General features: G+C 34.8%; 1 protein-coding gene, 2 non-coding genes and 2 pseudogenes across 3 annotated transcripts; all 5 read right to left on the reverse strand.

Annotated features, from left to right (window-relative positions):
* Positions 1–2774: 2774 nt before the first annotated feature.
* Positions 2775–3030, reverse strand: LOC142168595 (small nucleolar RNA U3; annotated as a pseudogene).
* Positions 3031–3435: 405 nt separating this feature from the next.
* LOC142168625 (U1 spliceosomal RNA) lies at positions 3436–3596 on the reverse strand. Its single transcript, XR_012698462.1, has one exon. It is a non-coding gene; the product is annotated as a U1 spliceosomal RNA (small nuclear RNA).
* Positions 3597–5802: 2206 nt separating this feature from the next.
* LOC142168470 (U1 spliceosomal RNA) lies at positions 5803–5963 on the reverse strand. The gene has a single exon (XR_012698329.1). It is a non-coding gene; the product is annotated as a U1 spliceosomal RNA (small nuclear RNA).
* Positions 5964–6523: 560 nt separating this feature from the next.
* Positions 6524–6729, reverse strand: LOC142168596 (small nucleolar RNA U3; annotated as a pseudogene).
* A 1738-nt stretch (positions 6730–8467) lies between these two features.
* Positions 8468–14012, reverse strand: LOC107821264 (protein-tyrosine-phosphatase MKP1). The gene is made up of 4 exons (XM_016647690.2): positions 13849–14012; positions 10611–13387; positions 9572–9758; positions 8468–8792 (listed from the first exon to the last, which is right to left on the reverse strand). Exons 2-3 carry the CDS (start codon positions 13179–13181, stop codon positions 9702–9704), a joined length of 2628 nt encoding a protein of 875 aa, XP_016503176.1. The 5' UTR covers positions 13182–13387; positions 13849–14012; the 3' UTR covers positions 8468–8792; positions 9572–9701.
* Positions 14013–20770: the final 6758 nt, after the last annotated feature.

Here is a 20770-nt window from a genome sequence, read left to right on the forward strand (position 1 = left end):
CTCTAAGCCAAAGATGCATATCTTTCATATGAATATCATATCCCTTTTCAAGAAGTTGTCCCAAACTCAAAAAATACTTTTTAATTTTGGCACATAATAAACATCTTGAATTAACTTGTGGCCACCATTTTGACAGGAGATCAGAATTGTACCTATTCCTTCAATTTGAATCTTTGAAATATCTCCAAAGGACACATTACTTTTCACCGTCTAATTGATCTCCATAAACTTCTCTTTATATCCACACATATGATTGCTTGCTCCATTGTCCAATACCACGAGCTACAATCATCCTTATCTTCTTCCTTGAGTGCCAACAACAATGTCGACTCTTCTTCTTCTTTCTTGTTCTTAACAAGGTTAGCTTTCTCTTCAACATTGCTATGACATTCCCAAGAGTAATGGCCAAATTTATGATAATTATAACACTTAATTTTTGATTTGTCATACCTTTGTTCATTATTTTTTTGATTGTAGCCAAGTCATCTTCCTCCTCTTTGTCTACGACCACGACCTCTTAATGTTTGGTGGATTTTAACTTTATTGTTGAAGTTGTTACCGTTACTTCTTCCTCTTCCATGACCTCCACGGCCTCGTTCCCGTCCATTCCCTCGATAGCTTTTTTTTACCTCCATAATCCTTGAAGGATGCCTGAGTTTTAAGAAGTTACTCCAATGGCACTTCTTGTCTCCTTTTGATCTATTCTTCGTGGGCCTGTAAAGAACCCTCCAATTGCTCCACCATCATAGAGTCTAAATCTTTAGACTCCTCAATAGCACACATCACAAAATTAAATTTAGGTGTTAAAGTGCGAAGGATCTTTTCTACCACGTGGACATCTTCTATGTCCTCCCCGTATCTTCGTAATTGATTCACAATAGTCTTCACTTTTGAACAATAATCCGAAATGCATTTGGATTCTTTCATTTTTAAAATTTCAAAATCAGCCCTTAGAGTTTGAAGTTTTACCTTCCTCGCCTTGTCAACTCCATGGAGAAAATTTTGTAAAATCTCCCAAGCTTCCTTTGAGATGGTAGCATCTGCCATCTTCTCAAACATGGAATCATCCAAACATTGGTGGATGAGCGTGAGAGCTTGTTGATCCTTCTTCCTTGTCTTTGCCAAGACATCTTTTTCATTTTGAGGCAGAACTTCCTCATTATCGGGTTTTGCATACCATTTGTCTACGATTTTTCACACATCCTGGGAGCCAAGAATGGCTTTCATGCGTAGACACCATTTCTCATAATTATCTTTTATGAGACGGGGGTATTGAAAAGACAGCGGACCATTATTTGCCATGGCTCTAATACCACATTGTCGAAAAAATAATATCTCGCCCAGGAATAATATCCACAATAAATAATAATAACACAAGAGAGTAACAAAGACACCAAATCTTTTAACAAGGTAAAATACAATACCCTAGCGGAGCAATATTACTATTATAACTTAGTAGTGTCAAGAGACTACTACAATTTCGAAAGAAATAACACTCTATATTTTAAATACCTCACTACAATATTACTCACACTCACTATTTATCTCACAGACTACGATCTGTGGATTACTCTCTCTAGCTTCTGTTACTTCTCTCTGCTTTTTGATGTGTTTAACATTGAGAGAATACCCTCCTTTTATAAGGCAAAAGAGTCGTGGGTTCAAAGTATTCTAGAGGAGCAATTTGATTCTCCTCCACATCTTTCCAAACTTGGTCACCAAGTATTATTATATAGGCACGTGCCTATATTGATGGGATGGACTCCACAGATCTATAGTAAGGGAAGATGTAAATCTTGACTATCTATTTACGGAAGAAATATTTAAATAATATTCACTATCGTGATGTTCTCAATTAGTAAATATGCAATATCATGACTCATTATTTTGAGTTACTGTCAATCTTCATATTTCTATAGATAAATAAAACTTTAATCATTTATTTGTTAAAGAATTTGAGTGTCGACAATGTTAATTAGCAAATTTGGTGCATGATTCATTGATTTGTATTAGGAATTATTAGGCAAGCCTCGAACGTTGAGCGTTAAACGTGTTTCAAATGCACAGTAGAGCGTTTAGAATGTAAGCTTCACAAAACTAAGCCCCACCCATGAGCCTCCGAATGTTTTGATAGTGCCTCGACCAGAAGCTCGCGCGACAAGTCTCAAAAAAGTCTTTTAAAACACTGCATTTACATAATCACATAAAAGAGTCTGTTCTCGATTCTAGGGAGGCTGTCTCAACAGCTTCACAACTTTTAAAATTTGTTATATGAAAGATTAATTAGATAAGTTTTACCATGTTGAGAATAACAAGACCACATTTGTTAAACTAACAGATCTCTCATGTCAAATAGACCACAATATCTCCACATCTTTTGAATCCTTGACACCAAGTTTTCCCAAAGAGTAAGGCGAGAGATAAGACATTGACATTACTGCTCAGTGAACCATGATTGAATACCCTTGCAGCGCTTCAGGAAATTCTCTTGTCATTCCAAATCTCTAGAAGTATGTCACTGACAATTCTATAAATGGCATTAGAGGAATAGCATATAGTACTAGCAAAAAAGATTGAAGAGTCTGTCAGACAGCCGTTAGACCATCCGAGCACCAATGGTTGGGGCTGAGTACGATCCTCTACGGTTCCACAACCCGAAGGCCATGGAGGCTGTTAATCACGCTCTGATCTAACGGCCAGAATTCATCCACCAGCAAAAAAGAATGAAGTTATATAAGACTGCGTATAGTACTAGCAAAAAAGATTGAAGAGTCAGTCAGACAGACAGCCATTAGACCATCTCAACGCACCGAAGTAGGAGCTAGAACAATCATCTACGGCTCCATGACCGGAAGGATATGGGGGTTGTTAATCACAGCTCTGGTCAAATAGCCACGATTCATCCACCAGACTTGGTTTTCTATCTCCTTAGAATTCAAGGATAAAGTGGAGTATGGTTTTCTATCTCCTTAGAACTCAAGGATACAGTGGTACGAGCCTATAGGACAGATCCTGTTCAAGTAAGGCCGTGTCCATCCAAGTTGCTGCAGTAATATATAAATACTTCCCTGCCCTGGTAGCTTAGCAATGTGGTACGCAAGGAGAAAACATAATGTAGTAGTAGCAAAAACGCCGCAACTTCCTATTCTTATCTGAATGATGCTTCTTTTCTCTGTTGTTTTCTTTTCTTTTCCCCCTTTTTTTACGTTTATGGCTACTGCCTACAGAAATTCCGAGTAATCATTTTCCATTTAATTCCTGTGATATCTGAAAAATTCAAGGATTTAAATTCTAAAGTTTCTTCTTAAAAGATGCATTGAGTAGTATGAGGTGACTGGAAATGGTGAAAACAAAACTATTGAGAATGTATGCTCAAGCAATCATAAATCACAAGTCTATAAATGAGTCTCAAGAAAGAATTATACTTTGAATTAGGTAGGGGCCGCGCGATCGCATGCCTCTGCTGTCACAAATTATGACGTAGGCTCGACCACTTGGGCTGACCTTAGGCAGGCGCCCCTCCGAAGCGCAATGGAGATCACCAACCTAGGCCATGGATCTTCTTGATCGCCCATTGACCTAGTCCAGGTAAGTATGTCTCTCAGTTGTCCTTGGCCTTATTTTATAGTATCTCCTTACCACTCTTCTATCTTCTCCGCTTAACGATGTGGGACTGAGTGTTCATTCTTCGATTTGCATATCAATATTGGATTTCAGTTTTTCAGAGACTTCCCACAGTAACCACATCTGATATGTAACTCAACCTTTGACCAAACACTATGCATCTTCCTTGTGCATATTTCTCTCTGTATTAAAAGAAGAAATTAATAACAAATCATGACTGAGAGTATTTCTCCGACTCCTTCTGCTTAGCTTAATACAGCGGTTAACAATACGGGTCAAGTTATCTCATTGATTAATTATCCGGGATTAGTTATCTCACCCTCTCATAGGGATAAAAAAATACTACAATCCCGAATAACTAATCTCGGGATTAGTTATACCACGATTTTATTCCAACCAAACATGGAATAAACTTATCTCAAATTTAATCCCAGAATTAATTATCCTTTATCCCTCGTAACATCAACAATAGTCACACACACAAAAAAAAATACTTCTACAAAGCCTCCTTGAAATAGGATAAAATATGAAACATCAGGTATAAAGTATAAACTATTGACCATTGGATCTTTCCGTAGTTATTTCTAAGTAGTCGTAAATCAGAAATCAAGATTGAAGCCTATAGAACAGATCTTGTTCAAGTAAGGCCGTGTCTGTTCGCGTTACGTGCAACTTAATATAAAGAATTACCTGTCTGGGTAACTTGTCGATGTGGGAGGCAAGGCGTAAAAAAGGAAGGAGTATTTAATTCTTCTACCATCTTTATGAGTCAACAACTATGACCAAAATAAACTACAACTACCTTATTGTTTATTCTTAACTATATTTTAAAGTTTCTTCTTAAAAGTTTCATTGAGTAGACGAGTTTGATTGGAGTTGGACAAGATATAATGTATTTTCTACATGTATAAGCTTGTTTAATATATTTAAAGATATTTTCTCAAAAATATCTTTAAAGTTCCTCAATTACTAAATTTAAAGTTGTTCCAAACTATGTAAGAATTATAATGTTTTTCACTATTGTTTTTTTTACATAGAGGGTAGGGGAAGGGGAAGTGGAAACGGGGAAGGGATTACAAGGTGGAGAATCAAACCTACGGGAGTCAATGGTTCGGTTCGGCCGATTATTTTATAAAATTTATACCATACCAATCTTTCGGTTGTTATATTATATATAACCAAAATTACACTTTTCAAAATCGTCACAATTATGTCGGTTTCTTTTTGCTATCGATATCGGCATTGTTCGGTTAATTTTCGATATTTTTTAAATATCATGTAAAAGTCACTAGTAGAAGTAGAACGCAATAACATATATACTTTTATAAAACTTATCAAAACTGTCAAGATATTTTTACTGTTTAAAGGGTGATAAATTAAGAAAACATGAAAGATGGCCAGCGTATAAATCCAGACTATTCTACAGCAGCGGAAAAGAAACTAAGCAAAGACAAAAAAAAATATAAATCACACGAGTGGAAAGATATTAACCAAGTTGGGACTCAATAATAAAGTCTATAGAAGATTAAATATTCAAAAAGACAAATCTAAATCATACGGAAGGAAACATATTCAATAGATTATTGTTTGCTACTCATAATCGCTAGAATATTGTGTCTTGCTAGTGAATATGCTGGAAATAATTTAGTTTCAACAGGAGTAGCATAATAGATTTGGGAATTAGGATTTTGAGTTTAATTACTTGTTGACTTGTAACCGTTTTCATAATTCCAATGCCAAGGAAAAAAATTTAATGCTTTATTATTTTTAAACTTAATATATAAATATATTTTTCACATGTAAATTTATTCGGTACGATTTGGTAATTTTTTTATTTATTTTCATAAAATAAAAGACCTACCCTAATTATCGGTATGGTTATAGATTTATATAAAAACCTACGGTTTTATTTTTAAAAAAAATTAAAAATCGGTTCGATCGGTTTTTAAATATCCATCGACACCCCTGATCAAACCCTCAACGAGGTTATATAGAATTTGTTTTACAAAAAAAGGAAGACACAATTTTGCCTACAAGTAAATAGAGAAGAAATCCCTAAGGCCCTTCCAAAACTCAGAAAACAGGACATCACTGTAAGAGTGGAGTTGAGAATGTGTGCTCAATCCAATTGATATGCCTGTTAATGAGACACTAAAAAAAAAATTAGCTTTGGATTGGGTAGGGGCTGAGCGAATGCAATCCCTCACTACTACAAATTATCACTTAGGTTCGACTACTTGGGTCGACCTTAGGTGGGCACCCCTTCAAAGTGCAATGAAGGTTACCGGCCTGGGCCATGGGCCTTCCTAATCACCCATTGACCCCGCCTAGGTAAGTATATTTTTATGTGGTCCTTAGACCTCTGTTATAGTATGTCTTCACTACTATTTTATCTTCTTCACTAAACGATGTGTGATAAAGTACTTTAATCTTCGTAACATTATCACTTCAGTTGTTCCGAGACTTTCTGCAATTACTGCATTATTTCCTTTTCACAAACATTATTCCAGATTGCAGACTATGCTACTTCCTTGTGAATCTTTTAGTTGTATTAAATGAAGAAATTATTAACAAAATCATGAAGGGTAGTATTTCTCTAAACTATTGAATCTTTCCATAGTCATTTTCAAGTTGTCCTAATTCTGTTTCTGAACAACAAATGTACCAAGAGTTCATCTTCATTCCAAGAAAAAAACATATGTCAACACCGATTCTGAGTGAAGTCTGTACCAACATTTTAATTCTCCATAACAAACAAAACTAAAAAAAATGGCAGCCCAGTGCACTAAACTTACTATGCGCGGGGTTCGGAGAAGGGCCGAATCACCAGGGTCTATTAAAGACAGACTTACCCTGTATTTCTGTATGAGATTATTTCTATGGCTCGAACATATGGCAGCAACTTTACGAGTTACGCCAACTATAACAAAAAAAATTTAAGAGTCGATCAGCTACGGCACCATGACCCGAGGGCCGTGGGGGCTGTTAATCACGCTCTGGTCCAATAGCCATGCCTCATCAACCAGACTTGGTTTTCTGTCTCCTTAGAACTCAAGGATACAGTGGTACGAGCCTATAGAACAGATCCTGTTCAAGTAAGGTCGTATCCATTCAAGTTGCTTTACTGATATATAAATACTTCCTTAGCTGAGTTGCTTGGCAATGTGGTACTCTGGCCAAAAAAAGTAAGGAGTATTTAATTATTATTTTTTATTGTCTTTACAAGTCGACAATGCTGACAAAAAGGCAAAACCACAACTATGTTATTGTATAATTCGGACGTTTGTGGCTGCAGAATTCTACAACTTCCGGGTATTCAGTTTCCAAATAAATCATGTGAATTCTTAGTTGAAAAATTAAGGGATTTATACATAATCCGAAAGTTTCTTTTTAATATATTCAGTAAATATATACATATTATAGGTTTCTAGATGTAACTTTATTTTGAAGATATTTCCCTCAATATATCTTTTTACTCCAAAAAACTACAATGTACCTTCCATCAGCTATATAAATTATTAAATAAGTGATTTGCATGTAATAAACGTAGATTTTTCCTTTAAAACACGTATTATACACATTATTTGAGATAACATCTTTTAGATACATATCATACCTATGCCTGCTGCTTCACAGATTTATGGAATTTCTGATGCATTTCAAAAACTTGGCAACAGTTTAGTATTGCCCTAAACTCCTAACAAAATGCTGAATGGTTTAGAGATTGTTTGGTACGAAGAAAATATTTTTCTATTTTCCCATGGCTTAAATATTTTGGAAAATATTTTTCTCTATCAAGAGAAGGGAAAATATTTTCCAAAACTCTTTTTTAACCTTCCCCATCATATTCCCTATTCCCTATTCCCCATCCCCACCTACCCACCCCCAACCCCATCCCATCCCCACTCCTTCGCCCCCACCCACCAACCTCATCCTAAATAGAAATATTATTAATAGTATTTTCTTTTCATGTTATAGATAGAGTAATTTTTTTTTCATTTTACAAATGAACATTTTCTTTTCATTATATAAAAAAAATACTTTTTTCATTTTAACAAAAATAGTATTTTCTTTTCATGATGTAGAAAAAATATTTTCTTTCATTTGAACAAAATGAGTATTTTCTTTTCATGATGTGAAAAAAGTATTTTTTTTTTTATTTCAAAAAAATAAGTACTTTATTTTTTAACCAAAAAAAGAATATTTTCTTTTTAGTTATGGAGCACAAATTTCAACATTGTTTTTGCGTAAAAAAGTAAAGCAACACATTAGTTCATTTGGGTTTGTGTGAATTTTTAGAAAAATAATTAAATTCTTGAAAAAAATAGAGTCATAAAAACGTTGGATATTTGTGGTGGAAGGGGAGAGCACATGAAACATGGGGACTTGAGGGAATGGGGGTGAGGAGAGTAGCATAAAAAATTATTTTTCACAAAATATTTTCTTACTCTCTAACCAAACACTAAAAAATATTTTTTCTCACCAACCAAACAGGGAAAAATAAGTGATAAAACCACTCATTTTTCATGAAAACATTTTCCGTCATGCCAAACACACCCTTAGTGAAACATTCACTACTGATTTACTGCCAAGGGTTGTGAGATGAATATAAACCGTCCACCCTTAACCAGAAGTCTCAGGTTCGAGCCTGAGAATGGGAAAAATCCAGGTAAAGAGCGCTTCCTTCTTTAATGGCCTTATGCAGCGTGAATCCTGATTAGCCAAAGCGGGTACCAAAAAAAAATTTTGATCGCAGGCTCGCAGCTGCCTACTTGTTCCTTATTTGAATGTATTAAGCATATAGCTAGTCAAAAATTGATCAAACACATTCACCAGTTGAACATAGGATAATAACTTAATCATTAAGTTTGGAATAAGTGATGATTGTAAAATACTAAATACCATCTTACCGTTAAAATGGCTTAGAACCAACAGCAATTTTGCACATCATTGGCACAAAAGCAATGTACAGAGGGGGAAGGAGGAAGTAAATATAAAATAAGAACTATGCTTTGCCTAAACTGGCTTTTGAAATTTCTAAATTCTAAGTCATGGCAAATGTACAATGAAAGTTAAGTCAGCAAATCGCGTCTAAGGTTATCGGGTGTTCAGCACTGTACATGTACATTCTCAGGTAAACCACCTCTGACAACTTCTAAATCAGCCTCCTGCAGTAGAAACAGCAAAAATTTGAGCAACAAAGATAACTTATGATTATTTCAACCACATTAATATAACGGACTGATCTGTAGTTTAAGAAAGAAAGACCGACTTTTGGCACATAACAAAAGTAGATTTAGAACTTGTGGTCTTGAACATACCATGACATTTCTATGGCTGCAAAGAGCTTGTCATTAACGGCAAAATAGAAAGTTTAAAGTTAAAAGTTTCCAAATGTACCAAGATATCGTTCTTTTTGAAACAGACTAAAAATAAAAGAATGACATATGAAATGGATGAGGGGGCAAAAACAGGCAACCCGATGCACTAAGCTCCCGCTATGCGGGGGATGCGGGGAAAGACTGGACCACAAGGCTCTATTGTACGCAATCTTACTCCACATGACTGCAAGAGGCTGTTTCCACGGCTCGAACCCGTGACCTCCTGGTCGCATGGAGGCAACTTTACCAGTTACGCCAAGGCTCCCCTTCCGAGGGTAATAATATTTCAAACACATTAAGGTAACAACTGTGCCACCTATGCTTTTTGCTTCTTTTTTCGGTTCTGACTATGCTTTTGCTATTAAAACATGACTTTGAGTATAATAAACAAAAGCATACTCCCCAGTGAATGATCAAAAGATAGCATCATAATCCAAATCTAAAGAGCTTTCTTTTAGATAACAATGAAGAATTCCTTTTGTTTTATAAGAAGGTAGTTCCCAAAAATCTCAAGCCAAGCTAAATGTCGTTCATACTATATTTGTACAAGTATTTTGGATACATACCTCCACATTATAGTCAGGTGGACTTTACTCAAAAGCTAGAAAATGTTGCAGGAAAATTGTGGAAGCTGAAAACATAAGAAAGAGGCAGTGATCTACTGGAATTCTTGATGCGTCCTCAATCATGTTAGCATTACCGGGAACTCAACAATGCTAGGAACTCAGCCGGTTCTTCATTTTCTTTCACAACCTAGTTGAACATTGAGAAAAAACACATCATACCACAATATAATACAACACAAATCTAGATAAGACACCACCCCCACTCGTCCCCCAAACAACAAAATCCCCTAAATTAAGAAAAAATGAAGGGAACACAAGCAAAATACGCATCTTCTGCAAATTGTGAGTGCTTATGCAACCAACAAATTAGCAAAGCTATTATCTTATAGTAATCTTAAATAATAATATAGAAGAGAGAATTGTAAGGACATGTAATTAGCGCTTGTGCTTTTCCAAGGACATAACATGCAGTTTCAACTCTGAATTCTAGCAACATTACCAAATGCTCTATAGCCACTAGATGAAGTACTGCATGTTATTAGTTAACCCATCAATCAAAAGCACGACAAGCTTCGCACTGAACTCAATGCTAAAATATGCCTTCATAAGAAAATTAATCAAGTACAAGTGCCAAAAACTTTTCCTATAATGGTGGTGTTGGTGGTATTGGGGCACCACTTTTTTTAAGCCAATCCAAACGGGCTCTATATCTTATGCTAAATTAACTAAAAATTACAGACTGATCAGGAAAAAAACTAAAAGCTAGAGAAGCTCAAAGGTGAAGGATGAAGAGCAATTTCCTGATTCTAGCCACATACTAATATAAAAATGCTTTCATTTTGTTTCTTCGGGTTCGGGTTCGGGTTCGTGGGGGGGATGTTACAGCTGAAACACAGAAGAACCCATACATCAAAAAACTACGAGTGGCCGAAACAAAGAAAGAACATACATGAAAACTGTGAGAACAGTAGAGGCTCTAGAACTTAGATCAAGAAACGAAGCAACAACAGTAGTAGAAGAGTATGAAATAGAAATATACCTTAATGTTAGTGTCAATTGGCAAAACCATATGATGAAGAACATCAGTAGCAACCTGTTTCCAGTCAATCTCCCCTGGATCATCAAGGCCTTTGTGGTTTACTTGCCAAATCTTGCTAGTCTCACAACTAAAAGACCTTCCTACCCAAACAAAAACAGTTCTACCTGCATCTTTTCCAAAACCCGAAGTCGGAGTAACGAAAATATATGCACCCTTAGAATCCAAATCATCGATGCTACAACTAGCAAGTTTCTCCAAGCCGGGCCAACGATATACAACTGGTTGCATTAGGTAACAAGATGCTGCACCGGTATCCGTAATTCCATTTAAAACAGCCGTGCAGCTCCTTTCATTGCATGGTGTTTCCTTCCGTGACTCATGAAAGCCACTAAACAAATCAGTTTCTTTATCAGATGGATTAACCATGCTTAGAATACCTAAAGACCTGTGCAACTCATCAATTCGACTCCCATTTATCTCTTGTGGAGACTGTAAAATCTCTCCCACAGTCGATGATTCATTTGAAAAAACATTTGTCACTTCTGCTATGCCAATGTCACGGCCTTGTTCATTAGCAACACTTTTCGAAGGACCAGCTTTCCTCTCAAAATCGTCAGTCAGCATTGGCAGCTTGAGACACTTCGACAAGCTACCTCTCCGCTCCGCAATAGAAAGGGGAAACTTTTTAGATAACACAGGAGATGATTGTGAAGAAGCCTGGGAAGTGAAGTTGACATCAATATACTTTGAAGTTTTAGATATGGACTGTGGAGAAATCTTGGAGGGGAGAACAGACACACTGGAGTTAGATGGAGTTGAAGAAGTTAAATCTGCACAAAAGATAACTGAAGGTGACACCACCGGAGAATCAGACAAACATTTTGAATTGATGCTCGAATCAGACGAGATAGAGTCCGGAGAGAGATAAGGAGGTGACGAGGTTGATGATGATGAAGACGAAGATGACGTTGAAGATAAGGATATTGTAGATGGCGAAGAAGATGAACACGAAGACGATGAGGACAACATAGAAGAAGAATGTAGCTGTTTAGTTGCACAATTATCTAATGTTATAAACATAGAATCAGGATAGATTCTAGAGATGCCTGACTTTGATGAAAAGACAAAATCCCTCATATTCCCCGACACAAACTTTCGCCTTAGCATGCTCCAAGAACTTTCTCTAACGGGAAGGCGGGTTTCATGATCAGTCTCACATGACGCAAAAGGAGGCACAAAGCCGCCTGAAGTAGCTTTCTGGAAAATCTCAAAGTCAACATTGTACATATCCACCTTTCTTTCCCCTGGACAGACCTTACTTGATGAGTCAACAACATCCCCTCCATTCTTTAATTTGTCCGTCAACGGCAGGAAATTGGAGAAAGCATCCCAGAAGTACAAAGGTTCCTCACCTTCTGTAACCGTTATGATCGGGCACTGCACTTTCTCGTAACGAACAATCTGGCAGACAGCCCCTCTGGCATCTCTTTCCATGATTGTTTCACATTTCTTACCGATCCAAACATATATCGCAGAAGGTATATGTATAATGAATGCACCTCTGGAATCTAATACTGACGGAGAGGGGTCATTTAACATTTTTGGGACGAGATGCAAAGGATCGTATGGAGAATGAGGTGCGACTCTGTACATCCTCAACAATGAACTTGGGCTCAAAGGAAAGGCGTGAACTCTTTTTTGGCATTGTAACAACTGGCAGGCAAAACCCATATTTGGATCCGCAATACCCCTTGCTGCCTTTACATACTCAAAGGCATCGTCGAAACTTTGTCCTTCTCTCCACATACGATAAGCTATAACCAACGAGGTTGACCGAGAGACCCCTTGGCAGCAATGAACAAAAACCTTTCCATGTTGCTCCCTGACATCTTCAAAGTAGTCAAAAACATCATAAAGAATGCTCGTAATATCTTCTGACGGGCTATCCTGCAACCACAATGTCCGGTACACGAAATCAGACTTAAAATACTCGGGGCAGACAAACCCCACACAGTTAAGAACATGGGTAATCCCATTTTGCTTTAGTATATCCTTATCTCGTGCAACTGCATCCCCACCGAGATAAATGTGATCTGCCACCTTTGAACACTCTTTATCGAAGAAAGCAATCTTTTCTCTTCTCACAAGCCCGCCATTCGTCTCTGGATTTCTATGTATGTTAGACAAATCCAGCTTAAGCCTCTCACTGTTGCTACTCGAATCCCTCCCACTTGGGGTAGAAGGAAGTGGCCACTCTCCAATATCATCAGATCCTGCTCTCGGCCACTCATCTAGACTTCTTCGAGCAATTGCTAATGGCTGCAACGGTGGAAGACATGACCTAGCCTTGAAACTCTGTTGTGATCTAGGGGTTAAAGGCCTCCTACCCTGCGAATTATTAGGATCCAATCCATCCCTATCAATATCCGGGTTCAGCGGAGGCAGTGAAGTCCTCGAAGACGACCATGATGCTGACCGCCAGTACATTCTACTCCGACCATTTATCAGTTGGCATGGCTCCTGAGAACCACCATCAGCCCCACCAGCCGAGGCATCTTCCTTTCCCGGCATTCCAACAATCAAAAATTAGGGGCAATGTCTAACAGCCAGAGTAAAACTTCAAGATACTAAAATCCCAAAAATCTTTTAAATTTTTGATTTTTAAGTTCACATCCAGTAAAACTAACCCAAAAACCAAGAAAATCAGACCCAATTCAGTAAACAGAACCACACTAAGCTAAAGCTAGAAACCCCAACTTTCATACCACAAATTTCACCTGCAAAAAGCAGTTAAACAAACAATAAGTCAAACTAAGTCAAAATACTCCACAAAACCAATTACTGAATATTAACCAATCAATCTACTAAACTTCAATCCGAAACAAGTTGGGGTCAGCTATATTAATCTTTAAGCACCCATTTTGCTGTATTCAAAAAAGAAAAAACTAAATCTTTTTACAAATCTGAGATTCAGAAGAAAAAAAAACAAGAACCTAGCAGCATAACACATAAACAGTAACAAGCCAAGATCTAAAAAACCCAAACACAAAAAAGACACAATAATTTCAAGAAAAATCCATATTTTTTAAAGATTCAAAAAACCCAAGTGCTATAGAAAGTGTCCGAATATATTTTTACAGTCTCTAAGTAAATCCATACAGTAAAAAATAAATATGCACACAGTATATATTTTGTACAGAGATTAAAGAAAAGGGAAAATCTTGAATTTGTAACTTACTCAACAGAAAGTTAAAGTAACCATCGTTTGAAACCCAGAAGAACAATTTGTCTGGGGGGGGAGTGAAGAGTATAAACGAGGACGATGAAAGGTCTAATACTGTAGCTCAAAGGAAATGATAGAAGAGGTAAAAAGAGGGCGATGTAGCGGCCTTTTTTTCTTTTCTTTTGCCTTTTATTTTACTTGCAAGTCTTATTAAATACCTTCGTCTAGCATTTTATTTTGTGTCACTATTATTATTTGAGTAGATAATTAACTATATAGATTATAATATACTTTATGGAGATTTCAAATAACTATGTTTTAATTCCAAAAAACTTGAAATTAAGTAGATTTTAAATTTACGTCTTAATTTATATAAAAAATTAAGTAATTTAATCCTCGTACATAAAACAGTGTCACATAAATATAATATAGAGAATATGAGGTATTTGAGAAATTAAATTTAAAATATTGATGTATATTATATATTAGGATAATGATAATAATATTAAAAAAAATTGCTAAAGTAATAGTTTGATTGAAAAGATGTTGAACCGAAATTTTAAAATTTAAATAGCCTAATAGATTCAAAATTTTTAAATTGTTAAATCTAAAGTATGATTCTCTAATAGGAAGAAATTATATATTAAATCTCGACTCTCGACCAAGACTCATCGGTCAATTTTACTTCGGAGTCATCCTCGACTTTATCATTATAATAGAGGGATGGAATTCGAGAAAAAGAAAGATAAAAACAGTAAATGAGTTATTCCTTTATATTTTATTGGATATGTTTATATGTTTGATCTTTTCAGAAATAGAAATAACTTATTTACAAATTTTATTAATTACGAGAGTCGACTTGAAACACAAATTCTATCAATATTTTGAAATTTCTAAACATTGGATCGTCATATTAATTGGAGTAGAAGACATACTAAAATTGTTTAATTTAGTAGTAGAAGTAAATATTTACATTTTTAGAGTCAATACACGTAATAGTACGGTGGGAATAAATGTGGTCTCTCTATATTACCCTCCTTGTACGTCTGAGAAAATGCCCACAGGTCATGTGAAAAGTAACTCTTACTATAAAAGTGGCTTCTGTTGCTTTTTTAATTTACCATTATTTACTTGTGACTTTGTAAAAGACACTATATTTTGTTCTTGGAATAATATAGTTGTCAAAAGTCATCCTATAGCTAATGTAGTTACTTTTTTATAATCACGGTGTTAGAATTTGCTCGGATGCATCTCGACTAATTTTGAGCGATACGTATTACCTTTCATCAGCATAAATATTGAATTTATAGCTAATTAGCTATTATTTATTTTTACTCATTTAACTATTATTCGTCGGATTAATAGAAAAGGCAGAGGCGGATCTAGAATTACTAAAATATGGATGCACAGCTAAGAAAAGCAAAAAAAAAGTGCAAACTTGGAAGTTATCATTGTTTCTCTAGGTAAATAACTCAGTATTAACCAAGTACACATTTCGGTCTTTTTGAAGCACGAGGCCAACAAATAATATTAGATCAATTCTAGAAAATATGTACATAAAATATTTAATTTGGCGTCAGAGGCAGATGCAATATATTAGTACAGGTTCATCTGAACCTAGTACTTTTATTATGGAGCATAAATTTATAGGTAAAAATCCACTAAAATTGTATAATTGTATGTATGAACCCATAATTTTAGAAATATAATAGATTCAATGCTAATAATCTTAAAAATTGAACTCATAAAAATTAAATCCTAGAACCGCCTCTGTTTGGCAAGAGATCATAAGTTAACGTGCCCAATATTTTGGGAAGTGAATCTGCCCATGAGAAAAAGGTCACCCCCTGACTATTACTACTAATCGTTTATTTCTTCCCCTTGTATTTATTTATTTCCCTATTCTTTGAAATATTGGCAGAATTTTTTAAAAAATAAATCTCCTGTAATAAAAAAGATTTTTCCACAAAAATCACAGGAAACGAACAACTATATTCTCCTCTTTCTTGTGGGAGGACAGCCTTTGAATGTCACAAAAATTGTGTTTATTGGATATTGTTGAGTTTCCAGGACTCATGTTCATGATATGATATGACTTTTGTGTTAAATAGTATTGCAAGAAATTTGTATTTACATTTAATACTAGTTATTGAATGGTTTTATATTATTTTTTTAAAAGTATAAGGGATATATGTGTTAGTCCCGCCAATATTGTTGTATTTGTAAATAATAATTTTTCAAAATATAAGTTATCGTAATGAAACAGTAATTAATTCGAGTCCACTGAATTCACAGTGTTTCCTTAAGGAATTTAATCCCCTCCTAGTACCCAAGGTTATGAATTATTTCCTCCCAGGATAGAACGAATCACACACTGGTGCAGCGGTACTTCAAACCCCAGTGTTTCAGCGAACACAAAGTTCGGTAGCAAATCACACTTACAATTGCTTTGTTTGAAGTTAAAACAATGCAGAACGAAGGAGTAGAAACTCATAAAATCGTATGGAAATGCTGAGAGGAAGGAGTGCAATGTATAGCCAAAGTTGAGCATTTTTCAGTTTTGTTGGTGTTTTCGTTTTTCGTTCGTATCTTTCTTCAACAGCTGCTGCACATATATATAGCAGCCAGCTTTGAAGATGAACGACCCTCCACCCTCCATGGTGGAGCATGCACTAGCTTGTTTGTGGAGCAAGCACTTGGCCATGGTGGGAAGAGCATTAGGCGGTTGCTATTGCAGCTGGTGGTCAATACACGGATTGGAACATATCTGTTACAAATGCGGATAATCTTACGTTAATATTTACTATTAACAAATAAATTTGGTCCAAAAAATTAATCAATCAATTGACCGAAGCCGTAGCCGTAGCCGTAGCCGTAGCCGAGCGACGACAACGACGGCGTGAGGTTTGCTTTCTTCTTAACTCTTTAAGAGCTACAAGAAGAGCAATTATATATATACCCACCAAAAATCTTTTCTTCTTCCAATATGGGACAATGTCTCATTGTCAAGAGGGGAAAACTTAAAATTTTACTCAAAAAATTTCATTTTCCCTCCATTTCTCATTCACCCTCATTTTAAGACTATTTCATCTTAAATAACAAAAACCTCAACAATATGAAGTGAAAATGAAACGCTAAAATTATTTTTTCCCCTAATATATGTATCCAATTAACTAAACATCGTTCATTTGAGATAGATGAGATGTAATTTAACTGTTAATATTGGAGGCTACTAAGCTTAAGAGGGCAATATGTCTCATAGCTAGTAGCTCTTTGCTTAGGACAGAAAAAATAAAATAAAATAAAATAATACCCTTTGGATTTGATGGTTAGAAAAGCAAGTGATCACAAAAAGAATAAATGAATTTATGTAATGTTCACTAATCGACCATGTAAAAAATACTCAAGCTCCTTAATCTTCGACCATTCTTTTCTTTTTCTATTTAAATTTTGATGGATAAAGTTAAGCAGTATCTACGCTGACCGGAAATAAAAATTACCCAATAAAGTAATTGAGATACGTACAAATTGACCCCGTACTGTTATTATCAAAAAAATAAATCTTCAACTTTTATTCGACATCGATATTTAAAACAGGACCCGAGTATCATTCCCCACCCCCACTCCTTTCCCAAAATAAGAAAAGTAGAATATCTTGTAGCCATGGCAAATAGCTTGGTACTCCCTATTTGATAATCAAATAGAAGAATCTGATACTGTCACTTGAAAAAGAAATTTTGGAGAAATCACAAGAGAAATGTGAATGCCGTGTGGAATAATTTGAGCTTGCAATAATGCTAATGTGAGTCATATTTCAAACTTCAGCAGCAAGTAGTGCTTCTTTTTCACTCAATTTATTTATTGAGTGGGAAGACACTTTAAGCAACTAACTTCAGGAATTAGGGAAGACCATTTGCTGAAAAAGCTAAAACTGTTGTGAATAGTTTGAGAGAGTGGATATCAATGTTCCTTCTCAATCATCTTCATAACTCACACTACTCTAATATTTATGGAGTTATAATTGTAACTTCATAACTTCCCCGTGATCTTACTTCATAATCTTCCCCTCAAATGCTTAATGACATGTTCAATGACATATTTACAATAGTGATTCTTCACTTTTCATGCATATATAAACAGAGGCGGATCCAGGATTTAAATCTTATGGGTTCAATATTTAAAGTTATGGGTTCATATCTACTATTTTTGTAATTTTAATGAATTTTTACATACAAATTTTTTCTCCGCGTCGAAAGTTATGGGTTCAGTTGAACCCGTAATCAATACACTACATCCGCCTCTGTATATAAAGGCCTTGTAATAGATAGGAAAAGATACACAATTGAAGAAGAAAATCTTTTCCTTCTCTATTTCTTGTTCATATTTTACTAAACTGATTTTATTTTATAACACGTTATCAGCACGAATTAGCTTCTACTCAAGTCCGATCCGGCACATACTAGCTACCACTAGGGGTATACAAATGAAATCGACAAACCGCACCAACCCGATAATCCGAGTCAAATCGAGAAAAAAAATCCGACTATGGTTTGGTTTGGTTCGGTTTGGTGTTGGAAAAACAAAACCAACCATATTTGGTTTGGTTTGGTTTTAACTAAAAAAAATCAAACCGAAACCAAATCAACCCGACATTATATGTATAGAAGTTTTAAATATATTTAATACATAAAAATATTTATGTTAGTGTAGTTTATAAATATTTCTCAAGCTTTTTCATAGTTTTATCTTTTAACGTATTATTTTAAGCTTGGACTTATAATTTTTGGATGCTCCAATAAGTTTGATAGTCCATAAATGTTAGTAACTCAAATAAATCCTAAACCAAAATTAAATCAATATTAATGCTAATAAAAGACATTCAATTCAATTGTACTATGAATGAAAATAGTGTTGGATATCTATTTTTTAGTTTTTCCATGGTTTAGATAAAATGTATAACTTATTTTTCTTTTAGTGATTAGTCATGTAAATAATAGTACTTATTAGTCATAATTTTAAATTATGTTTGTTTTCATTATGGCTTATTAATAATATTTATTTTATGTTATTTTATTATCTTTATTGTTGAATATTTTAGTACAATGCCATGACTAATCTCATATTTATGTTATTTTATTGAAAACACCTTATATAGTTCTGTCTTACTAGGATTAAAGAAATATTTGGAGCATAAATTTTACGTTTTGTGCTATGAAGACGTTATGGAAAAAAACCCGAAAATCCGAAAAATCCGAGAAAACCCGAGATTAAAAAATTCGACTTTTATTGGTTTGGTTTGGTATTTAGATTTAATAACCCGATACAATTGGTTTGGTTTAGTAATTAGAAAATCTGAACCAACCCGACCCATGTACACCCCTAACTACCACCAATCTGTTTTCTGGTATGTTGCTTTTAAAGTTATCATAGCTTTGTTATTACGTCTAGAGAATTTTCTTTTTCCCAAGGTTGATTGCTAATCTGCACATATACCAGTTAATTTAAATGTTACCATTCTTTACATATTTTTAACCAATCAATTTTATACTTATGTAAGCTCCATTACATGGACTTAATTATTCTGATAACTACATAAAAGTGATGCATCCGTATAATTTGTGGTTTAAGAACTATGCAGTTATTTTTTTGAGTATATTACCAAGTTTTAAAATAATTATAGGTTGGCATTTTATTCAAATTTTAAAAAATATATACAGATGTCGTCAGTATAAAATTGTTATTAAGATATTAAAAGAAAATATAGAATACGTATATTAAATTATTATGTAACAAGACTTTGCCATAATTACAGCTGAGCTTTACCTCTCTTTTTGTTTATTTTTCTCTTAATTCAATTAAGAATTTGCTACAGAAATTTTCGGTTAATTTTATTGATTTAAAAAAAGGAAAAAAAATTATTAAATTCTGTTTATATAAATATTCATTATGTCGAATTTATCAAAGCTTGAATTTGTGGCACTTGACATCTCCGGAAAGAATTATTTATCATGGGTCCTTGATGCTGAAATTCACCTTGCTGCAAAAGCTCTTGAAAATACTATTATACAAGAAAATGAAGCATCAGACCAGGATAAAGCAAAGGCTATGATTTGCCTTCGTCATCATCTCGATGAAAGGTTAAAGACTGAATACTTAACCCTAAAAGATCCATTTGAATTAAGGAGCAGTTTGAAGGAACGATATGACCATCTTAAGGCAACGGTATTGCCAAGAGCTCGATATGAATGGATTCATTTACGGTTACAAGATTTTAAAACTGTAAGTGAATAAAATTCTGTTGTATTCAGGATAACTTTCCAACTTAAATTATGTGAAAAAATTGTGAATGATGAGGATTTACTAGAAAAAACTCTTTCTACTTTTCATGCCTCAAATATGGTATTACAGCAACAATATCGTGAAAAGGGTTTAAAGAAATATTCTGAATTAATCTCATGCCTCCTGGTGGTTGAGCAACATAATACCCTTTTAATGAAAAATTATGAAGCCCATCCACTGGATCTGCACCATTTTCCGAAGTGAATACGGTAGCAGCTACTCAAAAGTCTGAAAGAAGACAAAATAATTATCGTGGTCGTGATCGTGGCCATAGTCGTGGACGGGGACATGGACATGGAAGGGGACGAAATAATTATCGTTATCATGGTAAAAATAAATAAGAGAACAATAAGGATCCTCAAAATAATCCTTTAAAAGACAGAGTTAATATTTGCCACAGATGTGGTATGAAAGATCATTGGGCACGTGTTTATCGTACACCTGATAATTTTGTCAAACTTTATCAAGAATCCATTAAAAGAAACGATAATAATGTAGAGGCACACTTTACTTTTCAAAATAATGATGATAAAGCAGGTTCCTCAAACAAATATGATGATGCTGAGGCAAATCTTGTATATAAAGATGATGATTTTGA

Source organism: Nicotiana tabacum, chromosome 13, assembly GCF_000715075.1.
Source record: "Nicotiana tabacum cultivar K326 chromosome 13, ASM71507v2, whole genome shotgun sequence".
In the NCBI taxonomy this organism is placed as follows: Eukaryota; Viridiplantae; Streptophyta; class Magnoliopsida; order Solanales; family Solanaceae; genus Nicotiana; species Nicotiana tabacum.

Bases quoted from the DNA above. Each gene is read 5' to 3' on its own strand.
- LOC107821264 (XM_016647690.2), bottom strand. From the start codon at position 13,181: ATGCCGGGAAAGGAAGATGCCTCGGCTGGTGGGGCTGATGGTGGTTCT. The intron at 9,759-10,610 runs GTATATTTCTAT...ATGTTCAACTAG, and splicing joins CAATTGACACTAACATTAAG to GTTGTGAAAGAAAATGAAGA.